Below are 22855 nucleotides of genomic sequence, written 5' to 3' on the forward strand. Positions count from 1 at the left end.
AAAAGCGACGGACTACCCCAGCTAATTGAAACAATATTCGAAAATATTACCTCAACTAACCAAGATAGCCATCGTTACACCCTTAGCTTAGCTCAGTCACTCAGGTGTGTGTTCGTCTTGTCCTAACCTCAGATATGAGCTATGAAAATTGGAATGGAAGCAAACAAAACATAGTTTTTAACTAATCATGTTTATTGTTCATAAAGATATAATAAATAAAGTGACTTGTAAATTGCATTAACAAATGTATTCAAATTCTTGCCAAAAACTAACAATTCTGGATTATACTTATGGCTTTTGGTAGCTGATGGTATCTTCTTGATGTCGTATGGTACTGCTGCTGGTTCTGCAACGGGCTCTGGGGTTGTAGGTGTTGTATTCTACCAGGCCTACGGATGTTGGTCGTTGCAGTCTTGGTTATGTGGTTGCAGCCCTGATGACATGGTCCTCGAAGTGGTTTCTTTCCAAAAAACTATAAAATAGAGACACATATCAATCATCAAGAAGAAAAACCAACGTGTGCCATCTGCCGTTCTAATCGTCAGAAAGAGTAGCAGATGACAAGAATAAATCAAATGAAATTTAGATGAGAATAGTTAAAATTCTGATTACTAAACGTGCATACATGTAAATTAAAAGATAATTATATTTGAAACTAAAATATCAGAACACATGGTCTGACATTGGAAGTTAGGTTAGATAAAAAACAATATAAAAACTGTTAGATGGAGAAATATAATTACAATATAATGTTATCCTTACCCCAAGAGATGATTTGATGAAATAGAAATGATTTATTTTTCGAATTACATGCCTTTTTAAGGATTAATTTTTCCCTTCCATTGTATGTCAGGGAGTAGGGGGTCAAGTCGATGAAGTGACACTGTCATTGAAAACGACGTTTAAAATGACAACCAAGTACTATGAAGTAGCGGCATGTTCCGTATTGAAAATACAGATATTTGGAGAGTATGAATATACGAGGTATGTTCAGTATGATGATTTAAATGAAAGAGATATATTAAATAGAAGATAATAAAAGAGGGTAATAAAAGAGAGCGCCAACCGATTTTTAAAGGGGAAAATGGGTAAACCAATTAGAAGAAGATAATTATTAATGAAATATTAAAGGAAATAAGGTAAAATAATTATTTAAAAATAAAATATCAAAGATGTGACGTTTGTAACGTTACACACTCCTCTCACCCATCAGAAAAATTTTGAACACACGTGAGAAATTTTTCCCAAAGAAAACAGGAATGTTACACACTCCCTCCACTCATCAGAAAAATTTCGAACACAGGTGAGAAATTTTTCTCAAGGAAAACAAGAAAACGAAAGTTCTAACCAGAAATAAATATATGTATGCAGTAGTAATCGTTCAGAACAAATCAAAAATAAATACTCATAATAAAGTAAATATTAAGTCAATGTATATAGTTAATTTAAATTATTAATCATAAAAATTTTAAAGTACCAAAATAATTTTCAGATGTTACTCTGGGGAAAAAAATAAAAATATTACCCAATGAATTGTAGTATTCATCACACTATAAAATATTTATTTATTATAAATAAATGACATCAGAGAATATCTATCTCTGGATAAAAAAAATAAATGTACTTTAAAAAGTATGAAATTAATTCAAAATTATAAAGACATGTAAGTAGTATAAAGTGTAAGTAATAATCAAATTTAACTAATAATCCGAAAGTAAGTAAGTAACCATAGTCAAATAATGTAGACATATTAAAAATGAATTGCATTGCAAATATTCTGGTATTTATATAAAATAAAAGGCATATAACCAAATTTAAATAATTGTATAATGGATATTACATCCTTAATAAAATAAATAGCTAATAGAGCTACTAAGAACTGAATCTCGAACAAAATAACAAGTACTCGGATAACAAATATCTAAAGTAAGGTAATAATATAATAATCAATATGATAAGGTGAGTAAAAGCATATAAGTAGATAAAGATAACATAAGTATAATATGATAAAAAGAAATGCAAGTGCAACTATAGATAAACCATTAAAAAAAATAAGTACCAACTATATGGAAAGCCAAATAAGACAAAGTTCTACACCAAAGGGTTTGAAAAAACTGCATAAAACCAGTCCTAAAAGACTTAACCAATAAGTTAATAAAGAGAGAGAGAGATAATGATACATAATGCAAATGCTACTTCCATCAAATGCATACCAGGGATCTACACTAAAGAACAAAATATATGTATAAAAATGCATAAATATGATTTGCAAAGATAGAAAATAACAAATGCTAGTAGCTAAACTACAATCATACTTCAAAGCGCCACAATTCTACACCAGATTTCTAAAAGTAGATATGCATAGAATTGTTTGAACTCCAAAAGAAAAAATTTATAAAAGACATCATCCTAAAAATAATATACAGCATTAAACTGTATATCAACAGTCATTAAGACCAAAAAAACGGAACTCAGACTCAATAGGTCTGGCCCAACCCTATGGATAACTTTTATGTACCCTAGGAAAAAAAAAACACTAGGTGTCTATGCAGCTATATATAAGCCATACACAACTTATAAGTGCCGGATGAGGCTTTCATGCTAATCTGTATCAAAAATCAGTACAACACCCAAAATAAAATAATAAAACAATAATATATAGATAAATAGGGCATTGTTAAAATAAAAAAGATGTTAAATATGATGTTTATCATAATTAATATAAGTGCACTAATGCAAAAAATTGAAAAATGTAAAATATCATGCTTTACAAACAAAAAATTTTTTGAGATTCAACACAAGAAGAAGAAGAATGATTTAAATTAATATTCTGAATACGTAAAGAAGAAGAATAAGAATAAAATACATTAATGAAAGAAAAGAACTTGAAAATTGTACTAGTCTTTACTATACAAGTAAAGTAGTATATACCATCCGAACAGAAAGTTCGACGGAAACAACAAAATTTTTGGTAGTTGTACAAAATTGGTAATAAATATATGAAAACAACTAGGAAATATAAGAATAAGTAAAAAGTAATTAAAAATAAGTAATAAAACAAGATTTAAATGCACTTTAGAGTACACAGAAGTACCTATAAAAAGAATGTAGAAGAAATAGTACGTATAAAAAATACAGAAAATATGACAATAAATGGAAAAATTCTCTTGGGTTTTGGAAAGTTACAATAAAATAAGAAAGTAATTAAAGAAGAACTACCAAAAAAAAACTGGTTAAATTGAAAAAACAGAAAAAAAAAATGCCATGTGGACATTACTATCAAGGTCCTAAACATAAAAATTAGCCAAAAAAAGTAGGTAAAAAGTATCAAAATGTTAAAAATACCAATATTTGCAACTGTAAATGTATTTTAAATCAATTATGCTGAAATATATAATTAAATTATTGAAACTGGTAATACTTTTTGACCCATAACATGTGAAAATATATAAAAATTAGTCAAAAAGGTAGTCAAAAAGTACCAAAATAGATAATATATATAGATTTAGCAAAAATTGAATATAAAAATGAAATATAAGAAAATAGTATTTATTAATGCTTGTTGCCTGCTACCAAACCACACATTCACAGCTCGATTCTTCGGATAAGACAAGTGCGTTGGTGCGCCAGTTTAACGAGTAAGCGACGGACTACCCCAGCTAATTGAAACAATATTCGAAAATATTACCTCAACTAACCAAGATAGCCATCGTTACACCCTTAGCTTAGCTCAGTCACTCAGGTGTGTGTTCGTCTTGTCCTAACCTCAGATATGAACTATGAAAATTGGAATGGAAGCAAACAAAACATAGTTTTTAACTAATCATGTTTATTGTTCATAAAGATATAATAAATAAAGTGACTTGTAAATTGCATTAACAAATGTATTCAAATTCTTGCCAAAAACTAACAATTCTGGATTATACTTATGGCTTTTGGTAGCTGATGGTATCTTCTTGATGTCGTATGGTACTGCTGCTGGTTCTGCAACGGGCTCTGGGGTTGTAGGTGTTGTATTCTACCAGGCCTACGGATGTTGGTCGTTACAGTCTTGGTTATGTGGTTGCAGCCCTGATGACATGGTCCTCGTTGTTGTATCGCCGGCGATTTGAGGGTTGTTGAAACTCCCGGAGGGAGAAAAGTGGTTTCTTTCCAAAAAACTATAAAATAGAGACACATATCAATCATCAAGAAGAAAAACCAACGTGTGCCATCTGCCGTTCTAATCGTCAGAAAGAGTAGCAGATGACAAGAATAAATCAAATGAAATTTAGATGAGAATAGTTAAAATTCTGATTACTAAACGTGCATACATGTAAATTAAAAGATAATTATATTTGAAACTAAAATATCAGAACACATGGTCTGACATTGGAAGTTAGGTTAGATAAAAAACAATATAAAAACTGTTAGATGGAGAAATATAATTACAATATAATGTTATCCTTACCCCAAGAGATGATTTGATGAAATAGAAATGACTTATTTTTCGAATTACATGCCTTTTTAAGGATTAATTTTTCCCTTCCAGTGTATGTCAGGGAGTAGGGGGTCAAGTCGATGAAGTGACACTGTCATTGAAAACGACGTTTAAAATGACAACCAAGTACTATGAAGTAGCGGCATGTTCCGTATTGAAAATACAGATATTTGGAGAGTATGAATATACGAGGTATGTTCAGTATGATGATTTAAATGAAAGAGATATATTAAATAGAAGATAATAAAAGAGGGTAATAAAAGAGAGCGCCAACCGATTTTTAAAGGGGAAAATGGGTAAACCAATTAGAAGAAGATAATTATTAATGAAATATTAAAGGAAATAAGGTAAAATAATTATTTAAAAATAAAATATCAAAGATGTGACGTTTGTAACGTTACAATCTTAATAAAAGAGGTTTCACTCGGATATCTTAGTTCTCCGCCAAAATTAACCCGAATTTTCGCCCTGATCTGTACGCACAATTGAGGTGGTATAGTTAACTCAAAACACGAAATAGGTATTTTATGCGGTTCAAATTCTTCTAAAAATATCACAACCTCAATCCCTTGCTTTGAGGCCGTTGTTTATTCACGAATAATCATGAATAAAATAGGTACCCTTCAAAACACAGAGTGGGTCTCTAATAAGCTTTCAAGCTTCTATAAATCACTTAGTACCTTCCTAATTTGACGAAAGCAGTGGGTTTCTTATTGTCTCTAGTTGCCTCATAATATTTAGCTTATAATATTGTTAGTTCTTCTTCTAATCTATATAGTTCTTCTCCAAATTCCTTATCTCGACTCATCAGGTCGGTTTGTTAAAAATATATCTCTTGCTTATAGCAATGTTTGTCTTAAAGCTCTTATATCAACGTGTGTCATCACTAATCATTATTCATTAAAAACAATCATTTATATATCATTTATCACACAAAATTATTCATTCAGGTTCATATCATACAAAATTTAACACAAAATCGATGAAAATGTATCTATGTAATCAATAAATATCAATAATAAAAACAACTGGCTAATAAAAATTCAATAATAGTATACATATTCGACAAAAATTCAATAAAAAAAATAGCATATGCAAAAGTTAGATAAAAATATTCAAAATAAGTTTATATCTCAAACTTCGAGAGAAATTTTTGGAAAAAATTCGATATTCCATAAAATATTCAAAAATAACCTTACTAAAAAATCGAAATCGGATAGAGATTTTTCAAATAAATTCAATAACAATTCAAAATTCAATAAAAATTCAAGAATAGCATATAAAATAAACTTCTATAAAAATATTCAATTCAAAAATCACTTCATATTTCAAAATTCATAGATATTCTTAAAAAAAATCGATACTTCATAAATTATTCACAAATCAGCAAAGATAATTATTCAATGTTCAATAATAATAATATGTATATATAAAAAACAAGGGAAGCATTTTCAAAAAAAAGACTAAATTTCTTACTTACATTTTATCACTTGTGTCTTTTTCCACTGGGTTCGGTTCTTGGGTCCTGGTCTGCTGCATTTTCCGCCGTCGGTGTTTCCAATCTTTAGTTCAAATCTTCAGAAGATTCTCCAACTAATTTACAGGAACGCCATGTCGCAAATAAGCGTGTTGTTACTGCCTTCTAGTCCCAATTAATTAAAACTCTTATTTCTATTCATATACATATATTTTTGGTTTACCATATCGATTACTAAATCATAATAACTTGTTTATAATCACGACCTACCTTAAACGTGGTTACTGCTAACTATTACAATAATCATAACAATAATAATAATGGTATCATATCATCGGGCGTTTACTTATATATTAGAATGAACTTTGCAACCTCACGCGTCGGCCTTGGTCAAGGGCGGACAATTTACTTTCAATAAAACGTCTTTTGTACAGGGTGATATTATAATACCACAACAGGATAAAATAAAATAGTAACTGACAAAGATCTCGAAGAACTACACCCAAACGCCAACATCATACAAGAAATAAAGTCTCCAAAAGAGAAGACTCCTAAAGGCAGGACACAGAATAGTAAGACTGGTATGTGAAAGAAGTCACAATTGGAAAGAAGTCACAACTGAAAAACGACCACGTGGACTCATGATCAATGAAATGAGTAACACTAACAGGCAAAATTTACCCCATATCGTACTGCTCATCTGTACACCGCTGGTGTATCGATCGGATATCAGCGTATTCTAGGCGAAGTCATAGATTCATATGGTTTTTATATTACTACGTTGAACATTTTTTTTTCTGGCTGGGTTTTGATCATCAATCCACTAGACCACTTACAGAGAAGTGAGTGCCTTTCACTGCCAGGCTCAGTTGGCTATCAAAATGCCTTTTTAACCCTCAGTTAGTCGCGCGGTCTACAATCGTAGACCACTCTCCTTTAAGTGGTCGCCAATTGCAGAAAGCTGCACATACGCCCCCGTCCCGCTTAGTAGCTGTCACTAATACTTTCAGCTTACTCTTCAGTTTGCTAAACGCCGCCGATCTCTTTGCATTATTTTTTTACCATTATTCAAAGAGCACTGGTCTACAATCGTAGACCGCGCGACTAAGCGCGTTCCAATTTTTAGTTGTATATATAAAGCTAATATGTAGCCTGCTGTGTATATAAAGCTAATAACATAAATGAAAATGTTTCAAGAAGCAACTTCATTGAAAACTTAGCATGGGAACTAATCAAACCGCAAATTGAATATAGATCAACTATACCTTCCCTGCTAAGAGAACTTAGACGACGAGCTCGCGTACTGCTCGGAGTTCAAGAAGTCGTACCCTCTCCCCCTAATATTCCAACAAATTACGTGGGACGATGTTGTACTTGTGCACGAATTTGTAATATGTCAACAAGGAGGGCATGCCAAAGATGTGATAAGTTTGAATTCAAGGGTCATTTTGGGGATATTTGCACTGAATATTTGACGGACTAAAATTGTGCCACTTTGACCATTTAATATCAAAGTACGGACATAAATAAACATGCTATTAATCATTAATTTGTTAATTTTGTCAAAATCCGGTATTATACGACAAAAAACTTTGGTCTACAATCGTAGACCGCGCGACTAAGCTCGTCAGAAATAACCGCGCGCCTAACGTAGGGTTAATATAATAATTTATACATGAAACATGTGCATATAAATGATATTACATTGTACATATGTATGTATATTATTCAATGGAACAACTATATTTAAACAATATTATAATAAAATATATAAATATATTTTTCTTTTAGAGGAACCTCGCATTGCATTTTTAGATCTGATCGATAATGATAATTTCACTGAACGAGAACTTATAGATGAAATAAAGACGTTTTTCCTAGCAGTAAGTGATTTTTTATTTATCTGTTCATTAATACAGGGTAGTTCATTGGGAAGCGAAAATTCTTGAGGTGAATAGAGGTCACTGAGGTGTCTCTAGATATACTACGCTTATTGCCTCACCGGTTTTTTGTGGCCGAGTTACAGGGTATTTTATCGATTTTGCCGGACCTATAACTTTAGAACCACTTTTTTATATTCATATTTTTTTAATATTGGGTACACATCTACACATATGTATCTATGTACACATATCCTGATCTAAACTGAGTAGACAGAAGTCGCAAACCACGTTGTGGATGAATGAATGGTGAGAACAATTTTTTTTGTCATTGTTACGTTTAGGCATGTCGTCAGGGGTCAAATTTCAAAGTGTCCTCAATTGGCTACTTTAGTCTCATTTACACCCCAAACTACACAACTACTTATCATAAAAAAATCCAGGTTCGAACTAAAAAAAAATTATAAATTAATTGTGACCTTGGAACAACACCCTGCATATTGAAAGATAATTTCAAGATATAATTTGATTATTTAACCCGCCAGTGATCGCTATATGAGATTTTCTCTCACGGATTCAAAAAATTGAGCACAACTTTTTTTCTGGGAAATTATACGCGCTGTAGTTCCTTCTAGTCTCCTAACTATCCTCCCTTGACAATCTAATAGACTCGTCCGCTCAGATAGTGACTCATTTTACTTAGTATCACCATATTGTTGAGTCAGTGTGCTGCATGTGAGAGATTCTCTCATCAAGCGACCACCGGCGTCACCAACTGTGTATAAAAATTAATTTTATTTTTCCCCTTAAAACCTAAAATAATATCCTTTTATGAAGTAACAAAAGGCGCCGTGGATGTGGTCGATGATATGAAAATCCTATATTCTGTTTCACGGGTTAGTTGTAGATGGTCACTTACCATATATTTTTCAATGATAAATATTGGTGGCATCAATAGTCACATTTAATATAAAGATAATAATAATAAAACAGAAAAACGTCGTGTCTTTTTAAAGCAAATGGCTTTATCGTTGATGAAACCTTATCTTTTTTGTAAAATTTTGTAAAAAAAGGCAAAAGTTGGATATGTGAGAGAAAATCTCACGCGCGACCACTCGCGTAACAACCTACCTAGCGACCAACGCCGAGTTAAAAAGAGCACAAAAACCACATTTATTGGTTTGCTTAAATTTTTTGCGCAGGCAATTATTTAGTGACTTTAATTTTGAAATTGTATTGAAATTTTTAAGAACACTGAGATTAGAAAGCCGCGTACCAAAAATGGTTGATTAATAGCAAGCTGAAAATTTGTTAATAGCTTAACGGTGTCTAGTCGGACAAACTTTGATGTACGGGAATACTGGAACAGGGGAAGTTTTAATTGTGGAACAATTTAAAAATTTGGAACGTCAGATTACGAAAACGTGCCATGTATTTTGTTGGGCAGAACTTCCAATTGATTTGTTACCATTTCGTTAAACTCTCATGCAAAAATCAGGCTGCTATTTTTTATCACCAATATAATTCCTGTCATTTGACATGCTCTTGGTGATAAATAGAAGCCTAATTTTTGCATGCATGAGAGTTTAATGTAATAGTAACAAATTTATTTCTAAGTTCTGTCCGACAAAATACATAGAAAGTTTTCGTACTCTGACGTCCAAATTTTTAACCTGTTTCACAAATAACACCTATTATTAATCAAATTTAGTAATAAATTAATAAATTTAATTAATCAATTTAATTTAAAAAATACCTGCTTACCAATCCCAAGAAAAATCCAGGTCCTGATTAACAAAAAAAATATAAAGTAATTGTGACCTTTAAGAGCACAAAAAACTAAGCTTAGTAATGGATCGCTTCCATTTTTTGCGCAAACAATTTAATTAATTTTAAAATTATGTCCTAATATTTCATCCAACGCCCTGAAGAATACTAAGGATTATGAGAAAGAAGAAGAAGAAGAAAGTATGTCGAAATTTTTAAAAACTGTGAAAACTCTAACAAGATTTCGACATAATTTCAAAAGTAATGTCATTAAAAATTGTCTGCGCCAAAAATTTTAGCGAGCCATTAAACTGAGATTGTTGTGCTCTTTTCAAATGTGCAAACGGATTTTGAAAATTTTAATATACAGGTTGTTGTTTCAGGGTCAGAATTACTTATATTTTTTTTGTTATTCAGGACCTGGATTTTTATTTTGGTTACTAAATGGGTCGTTCCAATGTAATAAATATATACTTAATATGTTTAAAATAAGTATTTCTTCATTTACTTTAATAATTTATTATTAAATTTTAATAATACATGCTTCTTAATCTCAAAATATTCAATATAAAAACCATTAAACTTAGATTTTTGAGCTCTTTTCAAATATGCAAACGGATATTGAAAATTTCAACATTCCATGATCACAATGAATTTATAAAATATATTGATTTAAGTCCGAGTCTGGATTTTTCTTTTGATTAGCAGTTGGGTGGTTTGGGTTCTTAATGTGACATATGTGTACCAAACATCAATAAAATATACAAGGTGGTTGTAAAGTTAGTTATGGGTCCAGAAAAAAATTGCCAAAATCTACAAAGAAAGAAAACTTGATTTATAGATGATTTATAGATGAATGTATTAATTCTATAGAAAAAAAAATAAAACAAGATAATATTTTATTTTAATACGCTCAAGATTCAGCGTATCATTCAAATTCGTAATATTTCGCATGCAGAATAAAATATTGATTTTACTTAATTTCATTTCTCTTATTTTTAGGCCGTTGATACAACAGCATCTACTCTTTGCTCCCTTTTTGCTATGCTCGGCATGCACCCAGATATACAGGTAAACAAAACATTATTTTATAAATATGTTTTCAACTGAATCTTAAAATAAAATAAATAAAACTTTGAATCAATCTTTAATATATCTAATAAAAATTACATAACCATTTTTTGAGACATCACACGATATAAATCAAGATACATATTGTAGTTTTCCTATGGGTCAACATTTTCTTACTTTTTCTAAACAAATTGCAAAAGGGATACCCTGTTTTTGTCTATTTTTCGAGATATCTAGGTACTATAATATATTACGACTATGTAGGTAGCTATAATCTTCAAGATTTAAATTAGTTGCAACTTTAATATACTTTTAGAGTCATCAATAACATTGTCCTGTATCATGGATATGTTTGTTTTAACAAAATATCCTGTATTATATTAAAAATTGTATTTAAAATCTGCTTCACTTTTAAGTTACAAAAATAAGTTGTTTTGTATTATACAGAATATTTAAAAAGTTATAATAATTGAAAATCGTAAATCATAATAATTTGGGATCCAATGCGTCGGGTTTTGGCTTATTCCTTAGCCCTATAATACAACCACAATCAAGATTCACCATCAGCAAACAAATCAAGACACTTTAACTCTTACAAGGAGCACTCCTGAATCATGATTTAAAAAGTATATACATTGTAAATCCCAAATGATTATTTAAAATGTTTATACATTGTAAATCATGATTCAGGAGTGCCCCTTAGTAACTGGTTACGTAGAGTAACAGTTAACGTATATTGGTTTGTTTATTTCTAGTGCATCTTTATTGTAATTTCAGTACAGATGAAATTATCTGCCTGACCCTCTTTAAAACCACTTAATGCGAGGTTTTTCTGTGAAATTTGGTCACAAAAAGCAGGTGTTTTTGTGTTTTTATTTATAATATTAATAGAGTAGACATCATAATATAAACTTAAAAAAACTAAAACATTGAAGACGTTAATTTTATAAAAAATTAAAAATTTAAATTTCCGTTATAAACCTTTTATATTTATAACTTTATATGAAGTGATACTTTCTTGCCCGTTTGTATTTAATAGAGCAACGAAGATACGATATAGTGCTGTTTTGGCAATGTTGTCCTGTTTGTTTTTTTTCTATGATACCCTCGGTGTCTAATCGCATTTAATTTGACATATCTTACGTTACAATCGGACCAATAGCAACGAAGATACGATATTTGCACTTTTGGTAATATCGATGTGTTTGTTTTTATCTCAACATATTCGCTATCCCTTTCTCTTTCATTTAGCGCCTCGAACGTTAAAATCGTACCAAGAAAAAAGGAGATACACTATAGTGTCCATTTGGCAATGACATTGTGTTTTTTCTATCACTAGGTATTGAATATCCACTCCACTTTCATTTAACCCATTCAGGACGGACCGTGTATCGCGCGCCTGTCTAGGACGGTGTCAAGAACGACAGGCGAAAATGATGAACTTTGGACAATTTCACAGTTAAAATAGGCTATTGATTATGTTCAAAATAAAAGAGCTTAAACGATCTACAACGTTAACGGGATTTTATTATCTCATATGGTCAATGGACCTCTAAATTTGAAAAAACCGTGGAGTGCTACCAGTTAGATGGGTGCGTTTTTGTGAAAGGGGTGTATTAGTCCCTAGGCACAGGGTGAATTAGGGTGAGTTCTATGCACTTTTGGTACAAACAAGTCTACAGGAAAATAGTTACAGGTTATATTTACTATCAAATGATGACTGAATCTTAGGTATTAGACTATGCAGAGCATTTTATAAAGAATAACTTGTTTTCATAAAGTTGATAATAAAAAAAGTTTTCCATATTTTTCCAACTTAGTGGGACCTATTGCATGTGTATATGTCACATTTTGAAAAGGCATATCTTGTTTAAAAATAGTCCTAAAATTTTTTAAGGTACACCATTTTAAACTAAATTAAATAAGCTTTCTTTTATATTTAGCAATGTATATATCTAAATATACAATAAAAAAAGTAATAATAAGAAATTTAAAAATAATCGTAAAATATATCAAAAATCAATTAAAGTATCAAATTTTGAAAAACCATATCTTGCTTAAAAATAGCGATACCGCCTTCTACAATAGATCATTTTAAGGGTAATTGACTTTTCTTCCTAATAAATGTAACATTGCATATACCTAAAGCTACGAAGAAAAAAGTTACAGAACAATTTTTGCTAAGTAAAAAAGAAAATGTCCCAAAATCGCTGTGAGTGGTGAAATTTAAAAAATCATATTTTGGAAACTCTAAATCATAGGTACTTCTACGAAACGTCATTTTAAATAGGAAGGATGGAACTTATTTTTCTGTAAAGCAATGCCTATAGCTATATCCCGTGGAAAAAAGTTATGGGGCAAAAAACAAGATTGCTATCTTTCGTGTTTTTTTCTTGGTTTTCTTTTAAATATATATTTGTAAAAAAAATATTTCTGACTTTTGAATGTGATATTTCGATAGTAAATTTAACCTGAAATAATTTCCCTGTAGACGTATTTGCACCAAAAGTGCATATACCTCACCTTAATTTACCCTGTGCCTACGGACTAATTCACCCCTTTCTCAAAAACGCACCCCTTTAAATGGTAGCACTCCGCGGTTTTTTCATATTTAGAGGTCCATTTACTATATGAAACAATAAAACCCCGTTAACGTTGTAGTTCCTTTCTAAAATACATAATCAATAGCCTAAAAATTTTAGAAAAACTATCTAAAAACTTTGCTTTTATAGTTTGTTTCTTGGTTCTTACTTATTTACTTATTCAAGAATAAAACATATTAATTACAAATGCTTTTTATTTACAACCCCAAAAATAATAAATGTCGTACTTGTACGAGTACGTCGATCGTACTGAGACTAATACGTTTTCTAACTGCAGTCTTTCAAAGAGAATATTAGTGATGTACATCTACGACATTCGGCTAAGTCTGATGTATAATACAGCTGTATATGTACGGCATCAGTCCAGAAAAAATGCAAAAGACCTAAAACTTGTACGACAGCCGCACCAAGCTATTGCATACAAAATAGTACATGTACCGCACCCGTATAATATCATAGTGTTCTTTGAATAACGTACCAGTACGTCAATCGGTCTGAATGGGTTAACGTCTCGTACCTCAAAATCTTATCAATTACAACGAAGATATAATTTATTGAAAATACCATTATATTTGGATTTTTCTGCTAACCTCAATATCCCTCCCCTTTCATATAACCTCTCAAACGTAGCAATCGGACCAAAAACAACGAAGACATGATGTAATGCACTTTTGACAATGCCGCCATGTCTAATTTTTCTGTCTTTATATTCACAATCCCCTTACTTTCCAACGATTTCTCTTACGTCACGATCCGACGAGTCTTCACCACAAAAAGCGTCAAAAACGAGTAGAATAGACCTTAGATTTTGGTGGAGGCGACCATGTTATTTCTTATGGGCGCGTCCACCAAATCTCAGCTTTTAGTGTGTATTTTTGTTGTGTGCCCGTTCGATTCGAATTCAGTGCATGCGTCAGTGGTATAAGAAACATAAACAAACACGGTCAGACGTGCTTTTTCTTTGCACTCACTGGCTTTATGCGGTGTTTTTCAGTTGCGTATTTTAAGTGTATTATATTGCAAAAATTTTTTATTTATTGTTTTTGATCAGAAAGTAATATTTACTTTATATCGCACATCCAATTCAATACCGCTACAACTGCAAATTTATAAATTTAACAGGAGAGGCAAATGAAAATATAAGTGACAGGTTTTTTTCTTCTACAGAATAGATATTGTAACATAATAGATGTCAGCTTTGAAGGGGTAGTTTAATTAGTTATGGAAGTTTTATGAAGCTACGCTAGCTGGATATTTAAGAGACTTTATCAATGTGACTCATGAGAGGATCAGGCCGAATTTGCACGCCCGAAATAAGACGGTACCTAATGAAGTACTTGAACGTTAAATAAAATAAATTAAATAAGAAGGAATGAAAAGAAAGATAAATACTGACAGAGAAGATATAAGAAGAACGGTTTAGGGCGCCAGGGAAATAAATAGATATTTCACCGAGTGATTTACACTGCTGCACTGAACTTATACTTTATATAGATCCCAGAAATGGTAGAAAAAAAACATATCACACACCTAGTTCAATAGTGCCACAAGTGCAAAACACAATAATCTCGAGAAATGAACAAAACGTTCTGTAGCAAAGGCGTTATGCCCTGTAAATAATTTATTTTGAGAATGACTGGCTTCAAAATTACAATTTAGGTAGCAAATTATTCAGTTATTCGCTGGATCTTATTACAATTTATTTAAATTGTGAAGAAAGTCATTTATAAAACGATACCTAGGAGATACGGCGGAAATATAATGAAAAAATTATTGATTTTTGCACTTGTGGCCGTATTGAACGTATTGAATAATTACATCAGTTGTATTGTGGCAGTGTATGTTATCGCCACATCTCCCAGTTATGGCCATATTACATTTTCAAAACCTCCAAAAACGCTACAGTGAAATACCGAAGTAACTTACTTTATACTTATCCAAAACAATATTTTAGTTCAGGCTGTATTGCATACGATGGGGCATTATATCGGCAATATTTTACAGCCTTAACACAAAATTCGAATTTCTTGCCGTTGTGGCACAATTAAACTAGGTGCGCGATATATGTATGTACAACCAAATTTAATGAAATATGCCTATAACCCTATTTACAAATGTATACAAACTAACTAAGCACCTAATGTACTAGACTAGTACGCTCCTATCGATAACGCAGGTTTACTGTAGAAAAAGAAATATTAATTATATGGATTGGACCAAGCCAGTTAATTGATCTTATTAGATATGTACCTAAACAAAATTTATAATTACAGTTAGTTAGATTATCAGTTGACTATCTCGTATCTGATCGGAAGCGATAAACCTGAGTATAGTACTTGATAAATGAAATAAGTGTTATGAAATAAGGTTTTAAACCCCCAGATATTGTGCACAACCCCCTTACAACAAGATGGTTTTTAACCTTCAGACTATTGTAAATAAATGATACGAACGGTGGAAAGATTAAATTTATCGAAAATATTGAATGTTATTATGTTAATTATATTTTAATAAAAATTAAGATATATTATTATTAAAGTTATTTTACAGTTATTGACAAAAAAATCAAATTTAAAAGTATTATTAAACAAATTGACATGCAAATTTTAATTATAAAAACCTGTCGCTTCTACACAAGTGAAGGTGTGTTTCTCCCCCAACCTCCTTCGAGGGTGATGATTGGAGACCCAAGTACGGTATTTTCCAGTTTCCCCCAACCTTAGGGGCGAGGGTACTTGTCCCGACGAGAAGGTACTTCCTAGTACCAGAAACTCAACAAAAATTCCATGCCCATATCCAACAAAATTGACCCAAAATTCCCAAATTATTACTTTTCCATTTAAAAAAATTAACGACAACTTGGACTCTATCTTCTTCTTCTCCAATGACTAAAAGAAACTAAAACCGTGGATTAGCTGGTTTCCTTTTAGTACACATGACAGGGGGCCTTTACAAAAATGTACAAAACCTTATCAGAACTTGACAGGAAAAAAAAATCTAAATAAAAAGTGACGTTTTGATGTGTATACGTGCCATATCATTGACCTTGGTACGACTTTCACTTGAAATAGACTTTTAAACACATGTAAGGAAGTATGTATTTGAACAAATAAATTTTGATATTGTAATAAAAGATTAATATACAGAATGAGATAAAGGAAAGACTGAAAATGTCATGGATTTCAAACCTATTTAGAGTTGAAATGTAATTATAAGAATTTTTTGTTCTGTAGAACGTAGATAAAACGTATTGAACTATGGAAAATCTAATTGTTGAAGTATAACAGTTATTTTAATATAATATAAATAGATCTAGTATTAGGAAGGATAAAGATGGCTATTTTTTTAAAGGCAAAAAAAATTAGAAGAAAAAATATTTCTACATACCCGGTGATGCTGTAAAAAGCAACGAAACTCCTCTCCTATACTTCACCAAAACCAAAAAAAACACAACTTCTAACTTATATTCATCATGCACAAAAGACCAAATTTTAACATAAATTATATTCTAGAATCACCGGTCATTAGAGATGTTCTTTCTACCAAATCCTTCGAAAGAGTGAAGTATTTCACTTCTGTCAACCACGTTCGGCGGAAATTCCTTGACAGATTGCCAACTTAACAATTCCAATGTTAACAGATATGCCATCTAGTCGTACCCAAAATCATCGCAACACCTCAAACAACTAGCTTATAATTGGTGGTATACCATTTAGTAACGATTAGAACGCTTATCGTTACGTTCCCCCTTTACTTGGAGAAAAAAAATTGATCTGATAAACAATTTTTTTTATATACATATACACTTATAAATACTCAATACGAGTATCAATAGAGAAAAATCACACGCTGTGGGATCCAACACAGCGTGAATTAACCAAATAGCTAAAATATAATACGAACCTAAGAATACTACACTACTCTAAACTAAACTATCGTCGGACACCGTCCAAACTCTTAGGACCAGTCCTCGGTGACATATATCATAAAGTCCAAATTGTGTTCAAGTTGATTCAGTAGATTTAAATAAACCCCAAATTATAGTCAAGAAGAACACCATAACAACAATATTCATGAATGCAAAACTAAACATAACCTATACACGACTAACTTATACACACTTACATCTGACTCGATCGATTATACCTAACCGCAAATTATGAGTCATGTAAATGGGGTTGCTTAAATGCCCAATATATCACATATCATATCAACATACATACCTAAGAGCTGTTATAACCCGTTTCTAAATTACATAATTCAGATTAATTCTAATCTCAAAAAAAATGTCGAATGGGACGAGTTGTACAAATTGTTCCAACTATGGACAACAGATTTAAGTAGAGCATATCCAAAGTGAATAATTAGTAGATTTCGTAGCCAATTCGCAGTAAGTCAAACATAGACCATAATACAAACCAAAATAGATATAAGAGTTATTGACAAGGAAAGGAAAAAAAATAATTGCAGCAAGCCTTTTATCCTAAATTGATCCGACAGTGAACAAAAGATTTATATTGAAGCATATCCAAGGTGGAGCAGTCAGGTAGATTTATTTGAGCAACGCTACAACTTAGCACTAAATGTGCTAATAATGATTACATATTTGGTACCATGAACTTAACTCAACTGATCATCAGATTTGTATCAGATGCAATGGAAGGTCTACTTAAGGGCACCTAATTGAATAGTTGACATAACAGAAGTTAACTTATTCTGGGATTCTCTAACTACAGCTATAGCTACAACAGATTTATAAGAAGAGCCAGAAGAAAATAACCAATATTTCGAAATCATCACTCATGAAATAAATCAAGAAGTCACATATTAATAACTCTCATAAATAAATCCAACTAAGGAAATATTAGAGAACAAGTAAATCAATTTCTAAAGAAACTGCAGATTAGAAAATGTTCCCTAGTGACTCACAGAGAATAGGATATTGATCCTGACTCTAAGTTACGTTCAAACAAAACAGTGAGTTTCCAGGAAAGCTGATGCTCAAACACAAAAATCCCTTGGTGCATACAAAAGCTGCAATATATTTCCACAGGGCTGAGATCTAAGAAGTTACCATTATTATCAGAACATTAACAGTAAAACTAAAGAAGAATAAGTATACAATAACGCGACAAGTTTAAGACTAAGTCTCTTCAGAATGATCATAAATGGAAAATCGAATAAGAATGCCTAGTACATGATTAAAATGATGATTAAACATTCTATCTTAAAGATTCAGCATCTGAACTAATTAAGATATGACCTAGAACTAGGCAACTGTGAGCCATGAAATCTGTTTCCTATCATGTGCACGGTTGATAAGTAAAGCAAGTTTCGAACACACGTATTTGCATAGCCAAGCAAGGCAAACCATTTTCCTAAGAAATGTTCAATACAGTAAATAACGAAATGGTTTCATAGTCTTTATCATAAATTTAATTTTCATTAACTTTATTGAATATTTGACAAATGGAGTATAACTTTGGAATCATCCTGTATACTAAAATTGTAATTATCAAAACAAATATAACGATAACTTCTTTAGACCACAAGAAGCTAATGTACCCAGGAATCATACTAAACATTGTATTATCTTTCCAGTAGAAAATACAAAATCAAACACAAAACCAGATAAACATAATCTAAAGCTATTATGTAGATATACTAATCTACAAGTGATGACATATATAAGCATAATCACATACAAGGTGTTACATTTCCATACCAGTTCAATAACAAGCCAAATTCAGCTAAATCTCAATACTAAAACTAATGACACCTAAGATACATAGAATATGGAAAGCTAAAATATTATTATAATTGATAAAACAGAGTGTCTCTATCTGGTGACTAAAACAAAATCCAATCATTGACCTATTCATTATCCAATCGAGTATTCCTGAAATTTAGAAAGAGGAATTAACTTAATCAATAATTTTAAGTTAATCTTCTTCTTCTGACGACGAAGATTCTAAGTTGTTGACAATATTATCTGGTAGTAAGTCCTTTATATGGAATCGACCAAGTTTCCTGTTGGACGAACTATCTTTAAGTTCATATATTAAAGGAGAGATTACTTTACTGACAACACATGGTTCTGACAAAATTTGGCAGAAATAGCATCACCTTTACTAGATTTAACAAAATTACGTTTTAATACCCGATCACCAACAAAGAATCGCAAATCTCTTTTCCTCAAGTTATATTGACTCTGTGACTTAAGGTAAGAAGACTAACTTCTTCCTGATGTCTGCAAATATTGGGGCAAAGTCTGAAGATCATCTAAACGATGAAGTTTCTCAGAGATCTGAGGGAGATTTGTGGAATTGTCTGTAATTAAACCAAAATAGTCACCAGACAAAGCAATATTCCTACCAAAATTCAAATAAGCTGGAGAACATTGAGTAACTTCATGGACCGAAGTTCTTATGGCTTGAGCTATTGAGTGAATATATTGGTCCCAAGCTCTGTGATCTGGATATGTGTATGATCTAAGGGCTGTTACAATACTGCGATTCACTCGTTCATTATGATTAGCTTGCGGATGGTATGCAGCATTATAAAAGTTCTTCTGAACTTTGTATTTAGTTGGAAGGTCTTTAAAAGCCTTAGACACAAATTGAGAACCATTGTCACAAGACACAATTTGGGGACACCAAACAACAAAAAGATTTGTTCCTCCAAATATTTCACAATGGCAGGGACAGTAGCATTCCGAAGAGGAAAAACTAGTGGAAATTTAGTAAAGTAGTTCACAACTACCAAACAATAGGTATAGCCATTGTACCTACCAGGATATGGTCCAATCAGATTCATAGATATCATCTGCCATGGGAAGTCAATGTTCCTAAAAGTACCCATTAATCCAGCTTGTGGCATAATACTTGGCTTGCAAGTAGCACAAACTCTACATCTAGATATATATTTCTTGATATAGTTGCGCATGCCAGGCCAATAATATAATTCTGCTATCCTACTAAACGTTTTATAAGAACCAAAATGACCAGACATGTCATATTATCATGAAACGTACGAAGAATTTCATCCCTGTTTGCTGTTGGGACGGCAATTTTCCAATCAGACATATTAGACAAAGCTTCCACTGAACTAACAACATGCTTATAAAGAATATTATTTTCTACATTAAAATCAGGATACTGATCAGGTTCTTGGGTAACCTTTTCCAACATTTTCTGATACCATGCATCCGGAACTAAAGTGGATAAGTCAAGAAGATTCAAGAAGAAAACGTTCGAGACAAAGCATCAGCCACAACAACGCCATTCGCCTTACGATGAACGATATTATAATCAAACGCTGACAACTTACAAATCCAGCGGGACAAACGTTGGGATGGGTTACGCATAGAATGCATCCACAGTAACGAACTATGGTCAGTAATAAGGGTACACTTACGACCTTCTAAATAGTAACGGAAAGCCTCCAAGCCATGAATAATAACAAGGAGTTCACCCTCTGTAGTGGAGTAATTTTTATGAGCCTTATTGAGCTTCTTACTAGTATATGCTATGGGGTGTTCAGAACCATCTTTCATCTGAAAGAGTACACCACCGGAAGCGGTATTCGAACAATCATTCATGAGGTAGAAATGTTCACTGAACGCAGGTGAAGTCATGACAGGAGCACTGGTAAGAGCTTGTTTAATACGATGAAAAGCATCGTCAGCTTCAGGAGTCCAGGTGATAGTCTGGCCCTTTTTCCTATTTTTAAGGAGGTCAGTAAGAGGTGATAATAAAGTAGAATAAGAAGGCACAAATCGACGATAGTACCCACACATGCCCAAGATCCTACGTAATTGTGTAGTAGTATTAGGAATGGGGAAGTCCTTAATAGCGGTTACTTTATCAGGGTCTGTTCTCAAATCTTGATTATCAACAACATATCCTAGAAATTTCAAATTAGGACGACAAAAATTACATTTCTCTAAATTAACAATGAGATCAGCCTCTTTAAGGCGTGAAAATAATTTTTCCAATATTTCAATATGTGAGAAAAGATCAGGAGTAACAACTATAATGTCATCTAAATAATAAAATAAAAACGGTTCAAGTTGTGGACCAATAACCAAGTCCATTAAACGACATATTGTTTGAGGAGCTGAAACTAGACCGAAAGGCATTGTGACAAATTGAAATAACCCTTTACCACTGACGGCGAAAGCAGTATACTTCTTACTCTCTTCACTTAACGGAATTTGTAAGAAGGCTTTGGATAAATCGATAGAAGAGATATATTTGGCATTCTGAAGTTTGCTCAAAATTTTATCTATCCGAGAGATGGGATAAGCATCTCTATTAGTAATGATACTATTAAGTTTACGACCATCAAAACAGACTCTGAATGATCCATCCTTCTTTTTCGTCAACCATAAGGAACTATAATATGAAGAATTCGAATGTTCGATAATGTTTAGAGAGAGCATCGAATCAATTTCTTTACCTAGATCTGCTTGCCATACCTGAGGTATGGGATATTGATACTGTCTAAAAGGAGTTGAAGTGTTCACTTCGATAGTATGAGATATTAAATGTGTATGACCTAATCTATCTCTGGAAGAAATAAATGAAAATTTAGAGATAATATTCTCTAACAGTTTTTGTTCTATGTTAGACAAACTAGAGAACTCACGAATGGCACTTACAGTTGAGACATTAAAGGAAGATAGAGAGAACGAAAATCTGCGCAATTCAGTGTGCTATTAAATGCATTTAAGAAATCCATGCCAAGAATAATAGAATTTTTAACTGAAGGTATAACATAAAAGGTAATCATTTTCCGAATATTGGCAACTACGATTTCTGTGTCAAATTTACCTGTAATTGACTGGATTGCACCATCCGCAGTAGAGACTTGCAGAGAAGAAATAGGCATAACATTGATATCAGTATTTTCTAACAACTTCAGCGAATACGAACCTATTAAAGAAATGTTCTAGCCACTATCTAATAGAGCTAAACAAGATTTTCCTAATATTTCAATTTCAAGATAAGGTTGGTTATCATTATGTTTCCTAACTAATAAAGAATTTGTATCAAAATCCAGAATATCTTAATTAATAAACAGATAATCAAAATTATCTGGTACTAACATAGACATAATATTACTATTAACAAACTTAAAACCTGGTATAAAATTTGGAACTGTTTCCTTGTCTCGATTATGCTTATTACTAAAATTCCAATTTAAGACTGGAGGGGATAATCTACGATCAAGCAAACCGTACGAGTCAACTGCAGGGTAGCTAACAATTACTTTTTCCCTGACTTTGGTTTGCGTGCTGGTCTCCAGTTGGAAGTGTTTCTTCCTTCCTGAGAGGGTGTGTTCGAACTGCTGGTAGGTATTGGACCTGAAGATTCGTCTACAGCTGCGGTCATATTCCCTGATGTGGCTGCTGTTTGAGGAACGCTCAAGGTACGAGCCTCTACAGGCTCGTTTCCCGAACACTTAAACCAGTTACGTTTTAATGTGTTATCTCTACCACAACCGTAGCAGAAAATCCGTATTTGGGGTCTGATACAATCACGAAATGCGTGACCAGCCTCCTGACAATTCCAGC

The 22855-nt window shown here is 32.1% G+C and overlaps 1 protein-coding gene across 2 annotated transcripts in view; it reads left to right on the top strand.

Annotated features, from left to right (window-relative positions):
* The window catches only part of LOC126882333 (cytochrome P450 4C1-like), a 219510-nt gene that overhangs the window by 161418 nt on the left and 35237 nt on the right, over nucleotides 1-22855 (top strand). For both annotated transcript variants that reach the window (XM_050647209.1, XM_050647210.1), the window contains 2 exons: nucleotides 7749-7840; nucleotides 10607-10675. In XM_050647209.1, the coding sequence (XP_050503166.1) occupies nucleotides 7749-7840; nucleotides 10607-10675 (161 nt within the window). The remainder of the gene's footprint in view (nucleotides 1-7748; nucleotides 7841-10606; nucleotides 10676-22855) is intronic.

The sequence above is a fragment of the Diabrotica virgifera genome, chromosome 3, assembly GCF_917563875.1.
Source record: "Diabrotica virgifera virgifera chromosome 3, PGI_DIABVI_V3a".
NCBI classification, from domain to species: Eukaryota; Metazoa; Arthropoda; class Insecta; order Coleoptera; family Chrysomelidae; genus Diabrotica; species Diabrotica virgifera.